Raw genomic sequence first — 13,983 nt, 5'->3', positions numbered from 1 at the left:
GTGATACAATATGGAAAATACCTAATACACCAGTTTTATAGACATTTCATAAATAGTATCTCTTTTTGCCGTATAATCAAGACTTAATGAACAAAAAAATTCACAAAAGAATTTATACTGATGCCAAAGTCCAAAGTAAAGGAGTATCATTAAACTTGTTATTTGCAAAAATCAGTAGTAACCAATATCTCCATGTCACATCAGATTATTTTAATCCAATCCAATATTCTAGATTCATATCCTTTAGCTACTACAGATACTTGAGATTTCCAAGTAATAGGTAAATATTTATGGATTAAGAAGCAGTATGTCGTGATGACAAGAGTGTGGGATGGGAGACAGTAAGTCTGGATTCCAGTCCTAGTCTTAGCTCTGCGCTTAAGTGGCTCTCTGCAAGTGTTATCCAACTCCTTATTAGAGTTGATGTCTTCAATTATAAATCAAGAGGCTTGAACTAGGTTACCTCTATTACTTCTATAGGTAATGCTCAAAGATTCTCTTTAATCATTATCTGAAGTCACTTTTTTTCTCCAGAGCTTCCTCATAGCATTTTTTACCTCAGCATTTCTGAGGGTATAGATTAAGGGATTTAACATTGGAACCACCATAGTATAAAAGATAGCAACAGCTTTATCAATGGGCAGAGTGGTCACTGGGCGCAGATACACAAATATACAGGGCACAAAAAATAAGACAACTACTGTGATATGAGAGACACAGGTGGAAAGGGCTTTGCGCCTCCCTTCCAAGCTATAGCTCTTTAGGGACCATAGAATGACTACATAGGAGACCACCAAGAGGAGGAAGTTTAAAAGGCAGATGAACCCACTGTTGACAGCAACAAAGAGACCAAGGGTGTGAGTGTCCATGCAGACAAGTTTCAATAAAGGGTACAAATCACACATGAAATGATCTATGACATTGGGACCACAGAAGGGCAACCAGACTGTAAAGAGTATCTGAATGGTCGCGTGGAGAAATCCTCCAGTCCAGGCCACTCCCAGCAGAAGAAAGCACAGCCTGTGGCTCATGACAGTCGCATAGTGCAGAGGTCTGCAGATGGCCACATAGCGATCATAGGCCATCACTGTCAGCAGGATGATCTCAGTAGCACCAAAAATGTGTTCTGCAAAAACCTGAGCCATACACCCATTAAAGGAGATAATTTTCTTCTCATGAAGGGAGTCCACAATCAGCTTAGGAGCTGAAGAAGAAGAATAAATTGTGTCTATCAAGGAAAGATGAGTCAGGAAGAAATACATGGGGGAGTTCAGAGTCTGGGTGGTGGTAATGGTAACCACAATGAGCAGGTTGCCTGAGAGTGTTACCATGTATAGAATCAAAAATCCCAGAAACACTATATTCTGCATCTTGGGGTTCTGTGTAAGACCTATTAAAATGAATTCAGTCACATTTCTTTTATTCTCCATCTCTGTGGTGTGGGTGATAAAAACTCCAGGAATAAATGCTTTACCTTTGGGATAAAAAGAAAGAGAAAAGGAACCATAAAATCATAAGAGTCCAAAACTCTGACTTTTAGCAGTACTCTGACAATCTCACAGTGATTCCTTCTCTTTCTTCGCTAGGAATAGGTACTTCAAAACTTCTTTTGGTGTGCCTGGGTGACTCAGTGGGTTAAGCAGCTGGGTCTTGATTTTGGCTCAGGTCATGATCTCACAGCTCATGAGATTAAGCCCCGTGTTGGGCTCTGCACTGACAGTATGGAGCCTGCTTGACATTTTTTCTCTCCCTCTCTCTCTGCCTCTCTCTCTCTCTCTCTCTCTCTCTCTCACACACACACACACACACGCACACACATACACACACCAAAATAAATAAATAAATAAATAAATAAACAAACAAACAAACAAACAAACAAACTTTTTAAAATACTGCTCTTAGTGGGCACTCAATTAAACTTCAATATAGTATTTAAAGCTAAGTTTTGGTATTATTAATCCTCACTTATTCCTGGATTTCAGATTGCTTTATCCTCTGTATTTTAATGTATTCTTAAACCACAAAGGCAGTGAAGGGTAAGACACATTGTCCCTGTTACCCATTGGGCAAGGTTCATAATAAGATATATGGAAAGGATACCTCTTCCATATGATCCCACAAATGCATTCACTAGCCTTAGAGTTCCAAGCCCCAAGATAGTAGTCTCCCTTCTGGAAGCCCAATGCATCAGAGAATCCTTCCAGGGACAAGAACCCTTGAGAAGAAAGTTAAGTATGCTTCTAATTGCCAACTCTTCTCTAGAGGAGATGGCCTTTGGGAGAACCAAGAACTAATATGTTCCGATAGCTTCCTGAAGGTCTAGGCCAAAAGTTGGGTTTTATGATCAAAATCAGACAGAAAACTCCAAATTTGACTCATTCATTATCACTATTTCCCTTATTATTTGTTTCTTGCAAATCTTGAATTTGAGCATATATTTTAAATGATTCCCTTTTACAATGTTCCTCTGCCCCTTTGTGTTCCATACCATGTGGAAATAAATATACAAATAAAACAACTTGGTCTTTTGTCAGAATTGATGTGTTTGATGTCCTCTATTAATTGATGGACTCAAGCACAGGTCAGTTTCTTTCTTTGTCTTAGTCCAAAGACCAATAGTGTACCTATTAGCACTCAAACCCTCTAAAATCCATATTTGGAGATACATGAGAAATGGAGAGAAGTGTTGATCTAGCAGGATGACCCTGATCTTCCATAAAAGAACCCTCAGACTGCAATTGAAAGTAAGGACCTAAGCAGCCAAACTTCCTCCAAGCACAGAAATCTTTGTTGACTTGTTTAAATTCCACATACTCAGACATTTTCAAATGGAAACTTTTGTTATAGCTCTGGTTTTCTCCATTCTTAAAGCATGCAGAGATTTATTCTTTCACTTAATCTTCACAACAGTGCTATGACTTAGGTACTCTATTATCCATATTTTAAATAAAAAGAAACTCTGCTTAAGAAGAGGTAAAGGACTTGCTCAAAGTAATAGTGATTAAAAACAAACAAACAGAGGAGACTTTTTATACCCAGGATGTCTGTCTGGCACTAAGTGCCCCTCCAGGGCAGATCCGATTTACTTCTGGGAATCAGCCAATGTCAGCGGTTAGTTGGACAAGTGGGTTGCTACCTAAAGTCACCACCTGTGGCCATATAAATTCCATAGCAGTTCTTTTGCTAAGCTATGAAATGTAGAGTCAGAAGTTAATGAATTCAAGGGTCCATTGGACAAGACCCTAGAATTGTTGTACACTGAAAATGCTCCAGTACCTTGTATTTTATCAACATATATGCTCTTTAAGGATGAGGACACTGAAGTCCAAGAAAACAGCTAATTGATTAGTATCAGACCACAAGAAAAAGTCTTCTAAGGCCCAATACAGTGACTTTTTTTCCCACCATCACATCTTGCCTCCCTTAAGATGCCTTGAGATGAATGTACGAGGAAAAATCGCCATAAGGTAACAAAGAGAATTAACTTTCATCTCTTATCTTTAGCAAAACCTGTCCTGGATCTCAGTGAAAATGGACTGAGTTAGGGATGCAAAAATTCTATCATATCGTTGGGATTACATCCATGATAGCAGAAATAACGTCTTACCTAGTTAGAACAAAATCCAAGAAAGTTGAACAGAATCAGAATAAAAGTGCCCTTAAGAAAAAAAAGTGCCCTTAAGCCTGGAGTTTAGCATAGTTTTCCAAACACAGCAGGAGGTACATTGTTTCTTGCAGATCTTACATATTAATGAATTCTTATGGATCTCAGTTCTGGGGCTGAAGATTTCCTTCAAGAAAGAGAATCTTAATGTTGTTCTTCTCTCTCCCATGCTGACCTATCTTGACCACCACAGTGAAAGTCACATACCCTCTCAGCTTCACCTCACATCTGCCTTTCTTTCTGCTCAGTTGCCTCTCATATCTGCTCCTATCACTACAACATTTCTCTCCCTTTCAACCCTGGAAATTATCAAAATCAGAGCATTGCCTCAAGGAAATGAGTGACTGCACATAATCTCTGACTATCCAAACCACTACACCATGTACCCTATCCCTGAAGGAAACCCTCAGTGACCACCCAGCTCCCACCTGCTGCCCTACTGCACTGTCCCCATATTCAAAAGCCTACCAATTGACTCAAGAATCCATGAAACGTAAATTTATCCCTGGTGTATTATAAATATATCCATATATAGTGAGAACAAATATTTCTGCAAGATATCCTAAAACATCTCAAAGGGATCCCCCATAAAATATCAGAAAGTAATGCTTCAATGATTTTAGTTATAAACCCCTCGAGAGAAAATGGAAATGTAAGAAACTGGATTAAAAATCAGCAATTCTAGTTAACTTACCATGGTTTCCCTCTGTAGTTAAGGAGAATGCCCAATGTAGTCAGGAAAAAGAAATAACCATTATATGTAACTGTTCAAACATCATGCCATATAAATGTATATTTCTCAAGTCCCCACTGACTGGACAATGGCACTTGCAAAGCTCCAATGCCTTAGAAATTCAAGTCAAAGGAAAATAAAATGCTACATAGGATTTGGAATCCAAAGTCCTTAGGTACTAAAGTGAATCTTCTGATCTTCAGCACCTAGCTCTAAGGTTACAGAATGAAAGACACAAATATTTCTATCATTTAACATCCCCCTCTTATTCTGCCCTTAAAATAAGAGAAGAGCTTCCTCTTGAATCATAACGTTTAGAGATGATACTGAGAACATCAAAGGAACTCTCTTTCCATCTAAGGCTTTGCTCTCTCAGGAATTAATTATCCCTGTTTTTTAAAGATTTTGCCTTACAAATAGATATTTGGGAGAATTCATCCATGAACAACACATCTTTATTTGAATGGCTCTTTTCCCTGCACTTAAATTTATGTAATAACCGCCTACATTCCTGGTCTAGAAAATTATATGATAAAGCACTCCTCCTCCACACCCTTGGGTATCACCAAGTGGAACATGAAGGATTCTAACTGCTGTAAAAATAACATGGGATTTTGTTTAGATTGCATATCCCTGAGGAAATCTCCTCCTTGGCTGAGGTCACCACAGGAGGTTGAGATACTGAGTTAATCTCTCAACTGTACTATAAACACATAAGGATATACTCTGTTTGTAAGAACCTTGGGACTTGATATATTTTCAGGCAGAGTGAGATCTAGAGTTGGAGACCAAATGGAGGTTAAAATCCTTGTCCAACTTGTCTGATATAGAAATCTAAAAAAATAGATTTGTATGCCTTTTCAAAGACTTTCTAGAAATCTAGTAATTCTGCTGGCCATTTGATAAAAGAAGCCTTACCTAGGAAAACAGATATCTTTAAATTTTCATCATACATAGTATCCTCAGGACAGTGGAGATTGGAACAGCCAAATATATTCTGCCATCTTGCAAACACATACCATTATGAGAATTGAATCACTTATTGAGAATTGAAGCTGCTGCTGTATTTAAACATACAGCTAGGCAGTAGATGGCAGACTGGGAAAAATAGTAATAGCAGCTATCATTACTGAGCACTATGTCCCCTCTTCCCTTACTTCGGTTGTATTACATTGATCGAGTTTCATATATTGAACCAACCTTGCATTCCTGGGATAAATCTCAATTGTTTTGGTATAATTCTTTTTATAGACTACCAGATTCAGTTTTAGTAGTATTTTTGTTGAGAATTTTTGTGTCTATGTACATAAGAGATGTTGGTTACAGTTTTCTTGTGATGTCATCGTCTACTATTGATACTAGGGTAATACTACTATCATAGAATGTGTTCTCTCTTCTCCAATTTTTGAAGTTTGTGAAGGATTTGTGTTCATTCTTCCCTAAACGTTTGATAAAATTCACTTCAAAGTGAAGCCATCCTGGCCTGTTTTTTCCTTTGTGGAAATTTTTTTATTATAATCCAATCTCTTTACTTGTTAGAAATATATTCAGATCACCTATTTCACTCAAGTCAGTAGTTCGTGTCTAAGAATTTGTTCATTTCATCTAAATTATATATTGTTGTCATAGAACTGTTCATAGGATTCCCTTATAATATTTTTTATTATTTTTTATTTATTATTTTTTATTTATTAAGGTTGATAGTAATGTCCCCTCTTTCATTCCTGACTTTAGTTATTTCAGTCTCTCTCTCTTTTTTATTAAATCAGTCTAGCTAAAGGTTTTTCATTCTGGTGATCTTTTCAAAGACCCCACTTTTGGTTTTGTTTGTTTTTCTATTCTCTATCTTCTTTATTTCATTTGTTTCTGCTCTAATCTTTGTTATTTCCTTCTGTTTGCTTTGGTTTTAGTTTGCTCTTCTTTTTCAAGTGTCTTAAGGGCAAAAGTTAGATTACTCATTTGAGACGTTTCTTCTTTTTCAATATAGGTATGTACAGGTACAAATTTCCCACTAATAACTGATTCAGAAGCACCCCATAGGTCTCAGTATGTAGCATTTTCATTTTCATTCATCTCAAAGTATTTTCTAATTTTCCTCACGATTTCCTCTTTGACCCATTGGTCACTTGGGAGTATGTTGTATAGTTTCCACATGTTTGTAAAATTCCCAAATTTCTTCCTTTTATGATTTTCAATTTCATTACACTGTGGTCAGAGAATATACTTTGTATGATCAATACTTTTAAATTTCTTGAGTCTTATTTTATGGGCTCACATATGGCCCAACCTAAAGAATGTTCCATGTGAAGCTGAGAAGAATTTATAGTTTGCTGTTGAAGTGCTCTATTAGGTATCTGTTAGGTGTAGTTGATTTATAGCATTAAGTCTTCTGTTTGTTTGTTGAACTTGTGGTGTCCTGACTATCCATTATTGAAAGTGGGATACTGAAGCCCCCTACTATTATTGTTGAATTGTCTACATAGTCTTTCTATTGTGTCAGTATTACATGTGTGTTCATGAATTCTGGGGCTCTGTTGTGAGCTGCACATAAATCTATAATTATTATACCCAGATAGACTATTTCATTATTATTAAGTGCCTGTCTTGGTCTCTAGTAATAATTTATATCTCAAAGTCTTATATTACTATAAGATGAACTATAACCACTTTAGCTCTCATTTGATTACCATTTGTATGGTATACATTTTCCATACTTTCACTTCCCACTCATTTGTGTCTACAAGTCTAAAGTATGTCTCTTACCAACAAAGTATACAGTTGAATCCTTGAACAAAGTTGGGTGTTAGAGAAACTGACCCCCTCCCCACATGATCAAAAAAACATGTATAACTTTTGACTCCCTGAAAACTTAACTACCAAGAGCCTACTGTTGACTAAAAGCCTTATTGACAACATAGTCCATTAACACATATTTTGTATGTTATATGTATTATATACTGTGCTCTTAAAAAGGTAAGCTACAGAAAATGTTATTGATAAAATCATAAGGATGGGAAAATACATTTGTGTATTGAAAAAAATCTGCCTATAAGTGGACCCACACAGTTCCAACCCATGTAGGTCAAGGGTTAACTGTATTTAGATCATATATTTGCAACTGTAATGTGCATCTCTGCCTTTTAATTGGAGTTCTAAAATGTATGTTTTATGTCATTACTGATAAGATAGAATTTACATCTATTTTGCCATTGGTTTTCTATTGTCCTTTTTTATTTCTTTATTCTTCCATTACTGCTTTTTTGGGGCTAACTGGATATTTCATAGTTTTCTATTTTAATTCTCTTATTGCTTCTTTTACCTTATTTTCAGTTATTTTTTTAACTGAACTATTTTTATAACTAAGTTATTTTGCTTTCTCTGGGGAATATAATTAACATCTTAAGTTATAGCAATACAGTTTTGATTTTAATACAGTTCATTTTAATTTTAATATAGTTTCAGATTAAAAGAATAGTAATTGTAATACTGCATAAGAACTTTGTTCCTATGTAGCTCTATTCCTTCCCTCCTTCTTTGTGTTGTTATTGCCATACAAAGTGCATCTTTAATATTTACCTATGTAGTTACCTTTACCAGAGCTCTCGATTTCTTCATGTAGATTCAAGTTACTGCCTAGTGTCACTTCATTTCAGCCTGAAGGACCCCTTCAGTATTTCTTGCAAAGCAAGTCTGCTAGTGATGAGACCCTTCCACTTCTGTTTATCTCAGAATTGCTTAGTTTTCTCCTTCATTTTTAAAGGGCACTTTTATTAAATATAGAACTCTTAGTTGACAGCACTTTGAATGTATAATCCCATTGTCTTCTGACCCCACCATTTCTGATGAGCAATCAGCTGTTCATGTCAAGGAGAATTCCCTTGTACATGGTGAGTTGCCTCCCTCTTGCTGCTTTCAAGGTTTTCTCATTGTCCTTGGATTCTGGTCATTTGACTGTGATCTCATATCTCTGAGTTTACCCTACTTTGACTTTAGTGTATTTTGAATTGTAGATTAACGCTCTAGGAAGATACAAGCCACTATTTCTTCAAATACTCTTTCTGCTTCTTTCTCTTCTCTCCTTCTGGCATTCCCATTATGCACCTGTTGGTACTCTTGCTGGTGTTCCACAGGTGTCTGAGGCTCAGTTTATTTTATTTCTTCATCCTTTTTTCTTCCTGCCCAAGTACCGCCATTTGGAGGATTTATAAATCTCTAGTATTTGCTGAAGATTCTAATCTAAAACAGTCATTAATTTTATCACATTTTTCCCACATCTATTGAAATAATTCTACATATTTTCTCACTTATTCTACTAAGGTGATAAATTATATTGATTACATTTTTAAAACTAAAACCATCTTTCTTTCTTGGAACAAACACAATTTGATCAATATGTATTAATGTTTTCACAATCATGCTCAAATTTGGTTATTTTATCTCCTACCACCACCAAAATTTAAACTTTTCATTATGAAAAGTATTGATATATATTCACGTGGAGTGAGATCTAGAGCTGGAGACCAAATGGGATTAAAATTCTTGTCCAAGAGAGAAGAGCATTACCATAATTGCTTTAGACTAATCCAGATTCACATCCATGGCCAAGGAATGGACCACACTTCCCCACCCCCCCAAACACCTGGTCACCTAACAGCAGAGGAAGGGTGTTTTATTAGAAAGAAAGAAGCAAGGAAATACCCGCTCTGGGTGAGTGTCTGTCACACCTACTGTTCCTCCACCAACTACTCTCCCTTTGCTCCTGTATCTGTAATCAATCTCTCTCTGCCTCTCCTATCCCCACCCTTCTCTATCTCTCTTAGCTCTGTCCCTGGCATTTAAACATGATCAAGGTTCTCCCATCCTGAAAAATATTCACCCTTAATCCCATGTCCCCATCAGTGACTATTTTGGTCCTCATAAAAACTTTATGAGATATTATCTCTAATTTTCAGAAAGGGAAACTGAGGCACAGAGAAGGTGAGTAACATAGCCAAGATCACACAGCTTAGCCATGATTCAATAAATAATAGCCAATAGTATCATAGTAGTAAAAAATGCAAAACTTTCTCTCATTTCAGAAAAATATTTTCCAACTATTTTCTATGCATAACATACTAGTTGGATGATTTTTATATGCAATCTTTCAGTATTTTTCCCAATAATTCCAATTTATTTAGGGCTGTTTTATAGGCTCTAGTAAGTGAAGTGACATGCACAAAATCTCGTAGTAAATAGAATTGGGTATCATACCCAGGTTCATGTCTTTGGAGTATTATTTCTCTAGGACCCTACCATGTCCCATTTGTGTAGAGGATGTCCCTGGTCCTAAGTCTTAACATCTGCTTGGTCTTCCTTCTTCTATTCTGCAGGCATAGGTAAATTTCCAGAAATAACATTTCCAAGATAATACCCGGGAAGATCTCCCAGATTAGGGCCAAAGACGGGAAAGGAAGAAAAAAATTTCTCCTTTCTCTGTGGCTCTTCTTATGGTCACTGCTGCACATAGGATTTGTCTGAGGAATGTGTAATGCCTACCACTAGAACTAGAGCCTCCAACTAATCCACCATGGTCTGAATCAGAACCCCCTTGCCTATCATTCCTAGTACATGAGACACATGACAGAGTCAGTGTCTAATTGCTACCGTAGCATAATTGTTAGAGCTCAGGCTTAGAATTAGATCCATTTGTATTTAAACCCAAGCTCTACCAAATATTAGCTTTTCTGATCTTGACCAGTGATGCTCAAAGTGAGCATCAACTTCCTACACATAAGAGAATTATTAATACCTTCTTCATGGGGATTATGTAAGAATTGTATGAAATACCATACCTAGAAGAGTGACATAAATTTATTATTGGTCAGTTCTCATTGTAAACACATTTCCTTTACTCCTACAACCGTTTCAAGGACTCCCAACATTACTGTCAGGTTTTTTAGTCACAAGATCAAGTATTCATAGAAAGATTTTGGAATTACAAGGACTTATGAATCAGTATTCAATACTTTAAAACTTTAAAAGTTACTTCTCTCTTTTCTGTGTGGCCAGATTCTAGCAACCATAAGAGAGAGAGAGAGAGAGAGAGAGAGACAGAGAGACAGAGAGACAGAGAGACAGAGAGACAGAGAGAAATAGAGACAATTCTTGCCAGAAAACCAAATTGGTCACACCACAAGCTTTGATGTTCTGTACAGAAAATGACAAAGGACAGCAGTGAGCCTTTGCTGTATGCTGGGCACCATTTCAGCACTTCACATGCATCTTCTTGTAGAACCCCCACAAGAGTCCTGTGATAGGTACTATCATCACTCCCTTTTTTATAGATATGAGAACTCACACATAAAGAGGCTGAGTAACTTGCCCAGTCACACAGTTAGCAGATACAGCAGCCAACCAAACTCTTTCTCTTCAGCATGATTCAGATTTTTTATTATTAAGAGCACTTTCTCTAGCCTACATTTGTCTATCCTTGGGGCATTAGCAGTAGAAAAGCAGTTTTTCACTGACTTAGAGGTTTTCCCTTTTATCTTGCTCAATCTCCCCTAGAGCTCTGTGAGATAGGTGTTACCTACGCTATTTTACTGACTCTGACTGGCTCATGCACCCATACCCTCCATGACTAGAACATTCTGTGCCTTACATCCCAGATCCTAAGATCACTTCCTAAACACAGTCACAGAGGGACTCCTAACCCAACCCAGCTGTCTCTCTCCCACCTCCTTGGTCACAGATGCCTTGGCCACAGGAGAGAAATGACAAATTGGTCTGGCTGCCATCTTGGTTGAAGCTGCTAATTCTAGTCCTCTGGGAGCTGAGAGGTCAGAGCTTCCTTTGCACCTGAGTAATGACCATTTAAATACTCCCTTGAAACCACACATGAAAATATTGATGTAGATGGACCCAGGAAGACCACATAACAGTAACCAGCCACACATGACAGAAGCTGTTTGGTTCTGATTTTCCAACACAGTTGGATCCAGATGCCCAAGGACCAAAGGAAATATCTCTGGGCTAAGCACGGGCTTCCTAAGAGAAAGGCTTAAAAGAGCTAACTTTAGCTAACTTGCCTGCTACTCCAAAGCATTTTTCCATTTTTGCTGATTGTATGGTACTTTCAATCCCTAATTTTTCTGCTTTAACATAGTTTGCTATCTTCAGGGCTTTAAATCAATCGGTGTAGATCTCAGATCAAGTGGCTTTTATAATATACCTCATCTTGTCACCAAAAAATACTGGCAAATGTGTGGCTTGGAGAGACATGTCCTCCAACGGTTAGGGTTTTTTTCCCCATCAATTTCTTATGAAGCCTAACACTTTGGAAGCTAAGGAAGAAATCTGTTATCTGAGCTGGGATGCTTGTGTGTTACAGTCACAGGGAAGTGTGACCCTAGGAAGCAAAACTAAACCCAGCCCATGAACCAAGAATTATTTAGGATGTCTCTCAGCAATCATTTGCAAGTCACTAAGTGAAAAATGGATGAACTTGCAAAGCAGCCGCTAGGAATGGGTGATTGCTACATCCACGCCAAATGTGCTCTCAAATAAGATACCTGTTCTGGAATGAATCTGTTACTTCTTTCTCTACTGCATTCAGACAGGTAGGTACAATCGGTGATTTCTTTATTAGTGTTTTGTTCTCAAGGTGATACGAGGGTCTCCAATTTAAGGTGAGTTAGATTTAAATATGTATATCTACTGTCACAAATTTTTATGAGCAATGACCATATTTAGTCTATTAAGAAAAGCAGTCACTTAGGGTTTATGCACCCATAATATAATAGTATAAGAAAATATGTAAGAAAATAATATTTGATAAAAGAAAATATTTCTTCTACTAATTTATTTCACTAATTACAAAGGTAATCTTTTCTCTTTGTAGAAAACTTCAATCAAAAAACATTTTTTAAACACAAGAATTCCCCTTTACTTGTAATTCAAGTAAGCACTATTAGTCTTTATAGTGTACTTTTTTTCAGATACTTTTCTACGTACATATGCCATTTTGGACAATTTTGATCATAATATGTAAACTGTTTTATATCTTGTGTTTTCCACTCATACTGGAAGAATCTTTCCATGTTATTTTTTTCCTTTTTAAGTTTATTTATTTATTTTGGAAAGAGACAGAGAGAGAGAGGGAGGGGCAGAGAGAGAGGGAGAAAGAATCCCAAGCAGACTTCACACCATCAGTGCAAACCCTGTCGTGGGGCCCGAGCTCACGAACCGTGAGATCATGACCTGAGCTGAAATCAAGAGTAGGACATTTAACCGACTGAGCCAGCCAGGCGCCCCGCTTTCCAAACTATTAATTCTTCTGGCAAATAACTTCACTGCCCACCTGATATTTCATAAATATAATTCCTGTCATTGTTCCTCTTGTATACACACATTTAGATTTTTAATTATTCATTATCATAAAAATTGTGGAATACAACAATGTATGCATGTTTGTCCGTATTTTTTAACTAGACTAGATTGCCAAGCCTAAGGCGTACCGGACCAAGGGACATGACCAGTTATAAAACCCTTATCCTATAAAGTCAAACTTCTTTCCAGAATATTTCAGATCACCACACAGCCATCAGCACTGGGTAATATAGCAGTCATAAATCTTTGCCAATTTGCCAGTTGAAAATATTTCCGTTTTTAAATGATATTTCTTTGATGGCTTGTCCAACAGAGCATTGTTTTAGATGTCTAATGTTTTTTCCTGGGAGGTTTCTTTTTATTAGTTTTGCCCTTATTTTTATAATGCTAGGAGTACACCTTTCTGTAAAAACCATTTCATTATATGATGGTTACTTGTTATACTTGTTGCAAGTATTTTTCCAATGTGTTCCGGATCTTTATGGAATTGAATCAATTAGTTTTGTCCTGTATCTCATACCACTGCATTTTGCTTAACAAGCTCTTTCCCATCCAGAGATTAGGTATGTATTTGTTTGTCTTTCTGTTTTCAAACAAATCTATATTTTATGTGAAGGCTTTAAGACACTCTATTCTTTTTTTTTCTTTTTTTCTTTCTTGTTTTTTCTTTTCAGTGATGGCATGAAGAGACTTATTGTATTTTGAAAAATACCAGTTGTTGAAAAATATTTTATGAACTATATTCTTTTAAATATTCTTTAAAAATAATGTTCTTTTGCAATTTGACCATACTTGCTTCTTATTAAGCTTATCCCATCATCAGTTATATTTGTGCTCTGTTATATTTATATTTTTGAAATACTAAAAAATTCTTTTTCCTTTGTTTTAAAAGTTTTAAATTTTATTTAAATCCAAGTTAGTTAACATATAGTGTAGTAATGATTTCAGGAGTAGAATTTAGTGATTCATCACTTACATATAACATCCAGTGCTCATCCCAACAAGTGCCCTCCTTAATGCCCATTGCCCATTTAGCCCATCCCCCACCCCCCTCTCTTCCAGCAACCTTCATTTTGTTCTCTGTATTTAAGAGAGATGGGGTGCCTGGGTGGCCCATTTGATTAAGCGACTGACTTCGGCTCAGGTCATGATCTCTCAGTTCATAAGTTCAAGCCCCATGTCGGGCTCTGTGCTGACAGCTCACAGCCTGGAGCCTGCT

General features: G+C 36.8%; 1 protein-coding gene across 2 annotated transcripts; it reads right to left on the bottom strand.

Moving 5' to 3' along the window:
- Window positions 1-210: 210 nt before the first annotated feature.
- Window positions 211-1,430, bottom strand: LOC122482708 (olfactory receptor 4C12). 2 transcript variants are annotated; one of them, XM_043579008.1, is made up of 2 exons: window positions 522-1,430; window positions 211-228 (listed from the first exon to the last, which is right to left on the bottom strand). In XM_043579008.1, the coding sequence occupies exons 1-2, from the start codon at window positions 1,428-1,430 to the stop codon at window positions 211-213; spliced, it is 927 nt and encodes a 308-aa protein (XP_043434943.1). The 2 variants fall into 2 exon arrangements, with proteins under 2 accessions (XP_043434943.1, XP_043434942.1); XM_043579007.1 differs by lacking the exon at window positions 211-228 and having other exon boundaries at window positions 501-1,430.
- Window positions 1,431-13,983: the final 12,553 nt, after the last annotated feature.

The sequence above is a fragment of the Prionailurus bengalensis genome, chromosome D1, assembly GCF_016509475.1.
Source record: "Prionailurus bengalensis isolate Pbe53 chromosome D1, Fcat_Pben_1.1_paternal_pri, whole genome shotgun sequence".
NCBI lineage: Eukaryota > Metazoa > Chordata > Mammalia > Carnivora > Felidae > Prionailurus > Prionailurus bengalensis.
This window is presented reverse-complemented; position numbering and strand designations above follow the sequence as displayed.